At 46.8% G+C, this 9,939-nt stretch overlaps 1 protein-coding gene across 4 annotated transcripts; it reads right to left on the bottom strand.

Moving 5' to 3' along the window:
- Positions 1 to 2,599: 2,599 nt before the first annotated feature.
- On the bottom strand, positions 2,600 to 9,708 carry NUDT13 (nudix hydrolase 13). 4 transcript variants are annotated; one of them, XM_082764789.1, is made up of 9 exons: positions 9,603 to 9,708; positions 8,036 to 8,147; positions 7,536 to 7,675; positions 6,804 to 6,911; positions 6,333 to 6,439; positions 5,480 to 5,605; positions 5,214 to 5,325; positions 4,488 to 4,642; positions 2,600 to 3,929 (listed from the first exon to the last, which is right to left on the bottom strand). In XM_082764789.1, exons 2-9 carry the CDS (start codon positions 8,116 to 8,118, stop codon positions 3,735 to 3,737), a joined length of 1,026 nt encoding a protein of 341 aa, XP_082620915.1. In that variant the 5' UTR covers positions 8,119 to 8,147; positions 9,603 to 9,708; the 3' UTR covers positions 2,600 to 3,734. The 4 variants fall into 4 exon arrangements, with proteins under 4 accessions (XP_082620915.1, XP_082620914.1, XP_082620916.1 ...); XM_082764788.1 differs by having other exon boundaries at positions 6,333 to 6,442; XM_082764791.1 differs by lacking the exon at positions 2,600 to 3,929 and adding an exon at positions 3,976 to 4,145 and having other exon boundaries at positions 6,333 to 6,442.
- Positions 9,709 to 9,939: the final 231 nt, after the last annotated feature.

Below are 9,939 nucleotides of genomic sequence, written 5' to 3' on the forward strand. Positions count from 1 at the left end.
ATTCTGGATCTCACAGAGAATGCATCTGATTGTCTACAAAACACCACTGATGGGTCTTAAAGGAAGTGCAAGTGACACCGTTTCTAGATGAGCAGCCTGGGCTCTGATTAACAGAAGTAGGTTTGGCAGCATTCAGTCGTGCCCAGGTGTGTGCATTGTTGCATGAATGACAGCTGGCACCATTTTTCCCTTACACAGATGTGTGCCATCTGTTCCTAAGCTGAAGAGTGAACACATGCGAAATGGAAGCTGAAGGCTGGGGTGGCTGAATTCACTTCAGCAGGGCTTCAAACTGGAGCACAGAAATGCCATTTGTGTATTTACAAGTCGTTCTGACAACCTGTCCCTTGCAGCTGCCGGAGGTGGGCTGCTCATGGTAACTTGAAAAACAGTTGCCTGAAAAATGACTTCAACATGGCCCTGTTGTCAGGGTGTTCTGTTAAGGGCTGCTGTCCTCTCAGGCTGAACACTGGATTCAGCACGTGTCCCTCGTGTCTCAGAGCGTGCTTTAAGGTGAGATCATTTCTTGATACAGGAGCTTCCTCCCTGACCTCCAGTGCTGTCTGCCAGTCACAGTGGATGAGCAACCGTCCTGGCAGGAAATTGTGACCTTTCTGTGCAGCAGCGGGGCACCCAAGGTGATGGGAGGGCATGTGTTAAGCAAAGCAAATAATCTCAGCCCTCATCATAACCAGGCAGGATTTTTTCTGAGCTCCCTCAGTCAGAGGTAGACAAGAGGTGTCATGTGCCGTGGGTACTGCAATCCTCTGCTGGCATCTGTTGGAGGTGAACATATCTTTTATGCCATGCTGCTGTAGGTCAGTAGGCAGGAATGCTGCTCTGAACCTGCCTGTGGTTCTGGAAAACTGTCTAAAAACAAAACAAAAAAAACAACTTGTAATGAATCAGATCAGTGGTATTTTCTGTCTGTCCATGTATGCTGCTGACTGACTGAGAATAGCACCATGTAAACAACTGGGAAGCAACGTGAAGGGCCACAGGGTGACTGCTTTATAATGCTAGCTCTTGCTCTAAGTTCAAGCCCCTGCAGTTTCTGAAAGCCATGGTGTTTCTGTGATTGATGTAAGTTAATTGTCCCCATTGAGAATTAATTTAACAGATGTGTTTTTGAGAGAGTTATGTTGCTACATCCCTTTTGCCTGCTTGACATCTTTTACAGGGAAAATCCCTGCTGTGTTTTGTTGAAGAAGCATCTGTCAGGAATCGCCTCTTCCTTTTTCCAGGTCACCTCCCTTTAGGGTGCATGTTCTGTCTTGACTGCAGTGAGTATTGCTAGTTTGTGAGGCAAATTCAAGTGAGAGCAATGTCTCTCTCATCTTGTTTTTCTGTCCTGTTCTTAGCTGTATATTGCCTAAATTCACTCCTGCTTTCTTAACATCAGGAACAGAAGCCACCATTGTTTCATGCCTAAGTCAAAAGGATATGGGTTAAAGATTTTTTAAAAAGCAGATTAAAACATAGGGCCCTTTAAATGGTATGGCAGGAACTGCTTTGGAGTTGCGCTTGCTCTACAAAATTGTATAAAAGTAGATTGAAAAGTATGATTGATTGATTTGTTGAAAATCTAAAGGAACATACAGACATTTACAGCTGAATTTTAAAAGGCGAGTCAGAAGTAAATGAGAAATTAACTTTGCTTTTCCTCTAACAGGAACAAAAGGTTGATGAAATCAGAAAAAGCCTGGTATAGTCAGAATATGAGTAGAGCTGCAACTCTGAGAGCTCTGCTCAAGCGTGTGGGTATCTGGCAGCCTCAAATCTCTGCATACATACTGCAAATTAGAAAAACAGCCGCATACTCATAAAGTTCAGATTGCTGCAGAATTCACACAGGCATTCCTCCCCTCTCTCACGTGTACTACTTTTTGATGCTTTTACTTTTTCGTCCTCTTTCTGCCACAGAGAGCAGATCACAGGGTATTCAAAAAGTACTGAGCACATCAGTAAGGTGCGTGTTGTAAGCTGGAGCAAGCCTGGGCCACGTTACTGAATGCATGGGGGGAGTTGGGAGGCCAGTAAGAAGAACTAGGAAGGCACATGAGAAGCTGGAATATCCTGCTGGTTCTATCTAACTCTACAATATTTTCACTGCAGAGAAGGGGAAGAAAGGAGCGAGGCTGAAAACAAAAATGGCACATTCCAGAGATGAGAGAGGAGGAGATAAATGATGGGGGGTTAAAATGGTGAGATGGAAGAGAGAGCAGGAGGAACTACCACAAAGAGAGGAGGTGAGACCATTTAAAAGGAAACTGGATACAGGAGAGTCGCAGTTAAGTTCAGAGGTGTGGGGGTTTGTGTGAACTGCCTGGTTGGGTTGGAGGGGAGGTATAAGCAGTGCCCTTGTGTATCAGGCTGCATTCCCACTGGGATGGCTGCCAAATCTGCCAAACGTGAAAAACATGCTCTGACACGGGTCTTCTATTGCTGAGAGTTAGTAGGGGTGGAAAAGCTGTTTGCACATGCCACCATGGCCTGAGAGAAGCCCCTCCCAGCCTCATGAAGTAAAATTAACCTGAGGAAACGAAACATGTCTGAACTGTGTGAGACAATCTTTTTTACTTACTGTTCAGATGTCAGGACTTCAGCAATTTTACAATTTTTACAATGCTCAAAAAAGTCCTTCACCTGCAATAAATTCTAGTGCCGGCAGACAGCGATACAGCCCTGCTTCCCCTTCAAGTATCTGTACTGCTGGCTTTGCAGTCTTGGCATTTGAACAGTGGCCAAGTGAGCAGGAAGGACTGACAGCCTGAAACAGCAGCAGATCCCTCCATCTGCCTCTTTTACTAGGCTCTCCTTTCCCAGGCTCTCTCTTTGTCCCTCTCCCTTCAGAGAAGTGATACTCCTTTATCAGTAAAACAAGAGCAGTTCTCCAGGCAAGCCCCAGATTTTTGGCACAGGATGAGAGGCACTTGGCCTTTCGGGATTTTTTTTCTGTTGTAAGTGCAGTCTTCCTTGCAGCAGTTCCTCTCAGCATTACTTGGGTTCTTTAACGTGCTCGTAGGTTGATTTGCTCTTCCACTCTCTACCACCAGGTAGCTCTGTTCTCTCTTGCTCAGGATGGAAGTCTCACGCTGTGCCTCACTGGTAGGGAAAATGGTGTCTCCACAAGTATTTTTAGTTGCTCAGACAAACCATCAAAGTAGAAGTCTGCTTAACATTTGCAAAAAATTAACATGTTTTATACAAAACTGGAAGAACTGATGGAAAGGGGAACAGAAGAAAGGGAGAGCATTGAGGCAGTGGCTTTTCTATTGTGTTTTTTTTTTTTTTTTGATTGTCATTCCATATACATGTGAACACTGAAAGGCTACTTTCCCTTAATGTAAAAAAACTGGGTTCAACCATCCACCCAGGAGTTCCACATGGATAAACTGGAGGAAAAGGGGACGTAACTGCCAGGGGCTTACTGTTCTCCTGATTGCTGGGCAACACCTGCAGCAGATGACACTTAAGTTTTGGGCTTTGGGACTGAGAATTTTATTGCATATTTACTGCAAGTCGTGGGATCTCCAAGGTCCAGTGTATGAGGAGTTGCCCAGAGACAACCAGTTCAGAAACGGCTTTGTACATCTGTGCATCCAAGTGTAAGACTGCCATCAGTCTGGTGCTACCCCCCACCGTCAGACACGTTGTCTTCAGTAGCTTTGGAAGCTTTTACATAAAGCTTCTGTAATTCTGGCAGAGTCGCAGACTTGATGAAGTCTTTACACCTAGGTCGGCCGGGAAGTCTGCTGTTTAACCCACTCGTTGATCAGCTTGTGAGCAATGGCCTGCTTGGGAGGAAACCAGGGTAAGAAACTACCATCATCTTGCTTTGAAGATGTGTGATCTCTCTTGAGCCCCTCCAAGACTTCCTCCAGGCCAAACCAACGAGCTTCTTCCAGTTCCAGGCTGTTCATACTGATCTGGAAAGAATTAGGAGAGTGCCAGTTCCTTAAATCAGCTTTAAATGTGGGCAGCAGTGGCTTGTTCTTGCCCCCACAAAGATCCCATGCTAGAATGCCTGGAGTGCTTAATCCACGCCTGAATTAAGTGTTGATGCCAACCCAGGGGAGGACGTGCCTATTGGTTTCCTTAGGGAAGCCACAAATCAGTTAGCCTTATTCCATCGTGGCACTGGCCTGCAAAGGACCAATGAGCACAGTAATTAATGTAGCAGAAACTGCTTTTTTATAGCAAATGTGTTATTAATACTAAAGTGTGCCTCCTCTGCAAAGTTCAGAGGAAAAAACCATCGGGACGCTGTGCTCTGTGCTTGTACATACAGCGACCTGTGCCAAACCTTGCGTGTTGCAACACAAGACATGATGATTTTCAAGTCTCATATTCACTTGTAGAAAGCTAACTGAAAACAGCACTTAGAGAGGCTCTGATGCTCTCCAAACTCAAGCCTGTGCACCAGACTAGCTTTTGCTATGTAAGGTGGGTAGTGAAATGCTTCAGGGCAACCCGAGCCTGCTCACCTCAGTCTGCTGTCCCCCCACCAATGCGTGACAGGCGATCATTAAGCAGCTGCTGGGAAAGGGCCAGTGCTGGGAGGCCGAGTACTGGAAGGACTCCACCTCCAGGCCCACCTCTTCGGCCACCTCTCGCCGCAGCGCCTCCTCCACACTTTCACCTGGAAGCAACCACAGGTAGGTGAGGACAGCCTGGCCTCAGGGCAGCAAACCGTGGCAAGAAAATGGAAGTAGGCTCATTTCTCAGGTGTTCCAGCCCTGGCTGTTGGAGCAGGAGCTCTGACTGTGCCGACCTGGGATTGCCTGTCATCAAGATGCTCGATTAAAATCACCCATGCTTGCCTCCCTTAACCAGAGGCACCAGACACGCTTTTGGTTCTGTCTGTATGCATCTGGTGGACAGAACATTGCTGCCCCTCTTCATCATTTCCCTTTTTAAGCTGTTTTCCTCCTAAGAGGTCTGAGTTTCTGAGCCAGAGACATAAAAGAGACTAAGGAGTATCTGGGGGCTCTAACCTGGGGAGTCTGTTACCTGAATATACTACCATGGGCTACAGCAACTGATACATACCCGTAATTCTCCTGTTCTCTTCAGATGCATACAGCTATTTGGAACTCTGATTCAGTATTTTTTCCCCCAGTATCACATCTGTGCCCTTCCTCCTTTGTAAACAGGCCTTCGGTTGATGTCCCACAGTTCTGCCCCCCGCAGGGGCTGAGAGCCCGCCTTACCCAGGTCACAGAAGCCTGACAGAGCGGTGTACATCCCCTGAGGGAACAAGGACTGTCGTGTAAGGAGGCACCGGCTGCCATCAGACACCAGGGTGATAACCACTGGAGACATCTAGAAAACGCATCAAAATGCAGAGGAAGAAGTTCAGACCAAACAAGTAAGTGCCAGTGGTTCCTTTTCCTAGCTCCATGAGCGTCCAACTACATGGAAAGAAATCCTGCTGCCTTGTACAGATTCCTCTCCATACAACTGCTCAGGTGCTTACCTGTGGATAGTAAGTTATGCCACTGGCATGGCAGACTCGCTTGCTGCCAGCTAGGTTTTTCTGAGTGGGCTGCCCAGTTTTGCTACAGTACTGGTGGGACTCATGCCACCGGAGAAGGGCCTGGGCCTGTGAACACCAAGAGAAATACAAATTTACACCTGGAGCAGTCTCCCTGAGTGACTCTGTCTTTTCCCCATCATGCTGTTACATGGATAAATTCTGAGTATGTCTGGAAGTCTACAAAAGGTAAACAAAATGTGGGCACTGCTTTGAAAAATGTCAGGTTTTGGAATCAGCGTTTCTTGCTTATTGCTTTAGCATCCAAATTGCAGCAGGTCAAGGGAAGGTAGGGGAAGAGTAGTTCCTTATTGGGATGTAATGGGAGCGGTTGAGTTTCACACACAGGTCTTTTCTTAGGGCTTCCAAACATAGGGCATCTGGATAGGAACTCACAGCTTATAAGTGAGCAGTTTTAAAAGAGCAGCTCTGAGGGAAGACCTGTAAGGCTGTTCTTGGAATTCAGTTTGCCAAGAAGAATACAGAAAAACTGGGTACAAAGTGGGATTGCTGTGCCTGCTGCTGCTGAGATCAGTATATTTCATGCTGGGCATACAGCAGGTTGATGCGAAGTGGTTAATTTCTGCAGTCATCTTTAAATGTCTGTGTCTTCCCATTGCAGCTTGCTTTTGGGACAGCAAATCTGGGAGAATTGCTGTAATTTTTAGTGCCTACTGAAAACACACAGTAGGTACCTCCTCAGTACGTATTGAATCATGGAACAATATGGGAGACAAGAAAATGTTAGAAATCACTTCTTAAAAGTTAAAATAGTAATAGTATTTCTGTACTGTACCGAGGCCAGCAAAGGAGAATCCTTCACATCCACTACAAAGAGAGCCTTTCGTAAGTCAGTGAACGATCCCTGAAGTTCAGACTCAATGACTGATTTTTCCAAGGCTCCTGCTTAAAAAACAACGACAAATCTCATAAACTGCAGTTCTTGTCCCAATTTTACGCCCTGCATTGTTCCGGTGTACAATTTCTGGAAGTTCCCATGGAAGTGACATCACCTCGGTGGTAACACGTGCCCAAATGTTAAGTGACCTGCAAACAGCCCACCTTTACTAGCGCACATACAGGGACAGCAGGGCAGCTTTGTGGCTCTCAACCACCGTGCTCACAGCAGCTCCTACAGAGACTCAACTGAGTTCTCTTGAGCAGTAAATATTGACCCAGCGTGGAAAAAGGATGCTGCCTCAGCAGCACTTTCATCTTAGAGCATCAAATGTGATGCCAACACAGGTGGAAGCAGAGTCATCCCAACCTAAATCCAGGGCAAAGTGTGGTACGTGCTCGTCTGAACAGCCGATCAGCACTGACTTCTCCATCCACTGTTCAGTCTCTTTCAATTTCTCCAGGATCCTTTTCATCTCTGAACAGCAAGAGAAAGGGGAAGAAAAAGCTGTAAGGGAAGAGAATTTTTCCAAACATGATGTTCTTTCTGCATCTCTCATGTGAGAGAGGTGCCAGATAAATTGTTCCACACCAAAGGAGACTAGAAGCCTGGCTCTGTCCTTAGCTGTTATATCTTTTGACCATGTTAAATTAAAGATGCAAATGTTTTAATGCTTGGGGAACAGCTTTCCATTCTGTTTCTCTCCTACAGCAGCTGATACCTTTCTCTCAAAACTTCTCCCTGCTTTGCTGGTAAAACCTTGCTGCTTGTTTTCTTCCCAGCTCTTTCTCTTCAGAAGTTACGGTCCCAAATGTTTAAAGTGGATAATCTCAAACCAGATCACGCATGTATTGATACTGTATGTATGTGAAGAGCATGAGCTCACGTCCACATGCTTAGATTTTAACTCTAAATAGCAGTTGTTTACAGCTATTTATCTGTTATCTGTTGTTAACAAATAGCATGCTGCATATAACGGGATATTCCATGCACATCTTGATAGATTTTTCAGCCCCATGTCAGATATTGCTTATTGCACATGAGCCTGTATCGTTTGAGCTGTGTGATCCAGGAGATGCCTCTTTCTGGGCTCCTGCTTACCTGCTGCACTGAGCTGTGGTAGCAAATATTTCTTCCCAACCTTCTGCAGGAAGGGTGAGAGGTTGTGAAAGAGGTAGAAAGTTCCTGAGGTCTGAGCTTGTCTACAAAAGTCGTCATCTTCCTTTAGCGTATTTAAGTATCTGCAGTAAGAAAAGAATGGGGAGGATAAATTCAAGATCGTGCTGGGATTACCTGTGCTGCATTTATTTGGACACATTTACTTCAGGCAGAGCAGACAGTATGGATTTTGTCTTCCACAAGCTTCTAGGGTGTTTGACAGCTGGATCTACTCTTTGGTGGCCTGTAGCTTCCAGCAAAGGTGCCACCTGGCAAAGAATCCTGTATTTCCTCCTAGCTAGGACAGCAAGCATAGGCAGTCATTGAACTGTTACAAGATAAACCCCCGGGTACATTTAGGTAGGGCTGCTTGTGACAGTGGGCAGGAGTGCCAAACTGGTGCTGGTCTTCTCAGTGTAAACAAGACTTAGGTAAGAACTTACCTCATTTTTTTAACATAGGTGGAATGAAACCTGCAGAAGAGAGAGGAAGCTCTTCTGTACACTGCTTGATAAATCGCAGCCATGACCAACGCCCACAAGTAGCTGGCTCTGCCTAAAAAGAGAGGCACAGAATAGAAACAGTGGCCCTGCAAAGTTGCATTTGGTTTAAAAGCCGCAACAACACAATGCTACCAGAAATCTCCTGCTTACAGTGTCTGCAGAATTCTAGCATTTCCTTTCTGAAATGCTTTTTAAAATGATTGCTTTGGTCTTAGTCTCTAGTCACAAATCAAACCCAGTTCCAGCACTTTTTAAGACAATTCCAAGATACCTCGGTTTGTTGCCATCTGTGAGTGTGCACAGAAGGTCTTAAGAGTGCTGTAAGATGAGGTTAAGTATTCCTGTCCTCAACTCCTATACTGGTGGGATAAAGAGCAGCTAAAGTAGCTGCTCTCTTGTTTGTTTCCTACGCAGTTGTAATGGCCTCGATCCAATGGAACATCCTATTGCAGCACACAGTAGGGCTGTGGGAAAGGCAGCAATGCCAGAAGAGAATGAAAGACAAAATATCAGCTGCGGAAAATAATTCCTGGAGCTAGACGAGAGACAGCAGTCGCAGCTGAATTGGATCATCTCCAACTGTCAATGCTTTTTGTGCCAAAGGATCCTACCACATTTTCAGCTCAGGCAGTCACAGACTGCAGTTTGAACTCAGTGTCGGGATGTCAGAAAACAGCCAGAAATGCCACCATCTCTAGCACTCATCTGAAATAAAAATGAACTGTGATTCACCATCCTTAACAATTGCTTTGGACATTTCACTTTCCAACTACAGGTCCCGAGGCCCTCGAAGGAGGAGGAAGTTACGTTTGCTTCGTTTCACCGACTGAGACACGTAAGCCAAGCCAAGGAAGAGCCTGCAAGTCCTTCCCTGCAGTAAGGTCAGTGCTGGCTCCCAGGCCTGCCCGAGCAGAGGCTCCTGTCAGTAAGGGGAGGCAGCTTCTGCACCCAGCAGCCTGGAGAGGAGTGGTGATGTCAAGTTCCCTCGTGGCTTTTGCCATCTCTGCCCCAGATGCCTCTCTCCCACTGGTGTGGCGCCCACCAGGAGGTCCCTGGGGAGGCAGGCCGGGGAGCTTGGCACGCCGCCCCGGATAGAGACTGTGCCTGAAGCCGCTTTGTGGCGGGGCGATTACGTGTCCCTGATTTCTCCACCCCCGCGTCTCGCAGAGCCTCGTTTGTGGAAGCCTCCAGCGCTACAGGCAGCCCGTGTTGTGTGGAGGGGGAGTTTACAAACAGCGCCATACTTTGCTCTGGAATGGGCAGGAGGAAAAGCTTGCACCTGGAAGGGTGAAATGCAGCGCACGCACAGCTTTAACCCCTTCCTTTCTCAGATGCACGCTGCCAGATTTGGGTAAGGATCACTGAAAACTCAGATGGTAAAAACTTGATCTGAGGAGGCCGGCCCGAACTTCCCTGTCGTGCCTGTGAATCCCATCTATCTTGTACAGCCTTCTTGTACAGGAGGTGCACCTAGGTCTGTCGTTTCCCAAGCGTTTTTCTGACTTACTGTGCTCTGTGCAGAAGCTGTGCTACCTCCAGCAGCAAGAAACCACTCCGAAAGTCCCCCGCTGACCTCAGTTTGAAGCACTGCTCCTGCAGCAAACAGAGGAGCAGCTGTCTCACTGAGTTGCTCTTCCCCCCGGGGGAGCTCTGGGAAATGTAGTTCTGCACGGGCTGCTCAGAAACCCTTGACACAGCTAGAAGGGTGCCTGCTCTGGATTCTGATCAGCTCCCAGAGGTAGTGAGACTGAGAGAAAACTCTGTTTTTCACAGCTGCTTCAGAGACCCACGTGCTGCATTTTGCCACACAGAAGTTATTACGAGAACAGTGCTACTGCAGTAAT

The sequence above is a fragment of the Aythya marila genome (assembly GCF_965140915.1).
Source record: "Aythya marila genome assembly, chromosome: 7".
In the NCBI taxonomy this organism is placed as follows: Eukaryota; Metazoa; Chordata; class Aves; order Anseriformes; family Anatidae; genus Aythya; species Aythya marila.

Bases quoted from the DNA above. Each gene is read 5' to 3' on its own strand.
- NUDT13 (XM_082764788.1), bottom strand. From the start codon at position 8,118: ATGGCTGCGATTTATCAAGCAGTGTACAGAAGAGCTTCCTCTCTCTTC. The intron at 5,606-6,332 runs GTACAGTACAGA...TGGTGTTCACAG, and splicing joins ATTCTCCTTTGCTGGCCTCG to GCCCAGGCCCTTCTCCGGTG. The intron at 4,643-5,213 runs GTAAGGCGGGCT...GGTTGCTTCCAG, and splicing joins GTCAGGCTTCTGTGACCTGG to GTGAAAGTGTGGAGGAGGCG.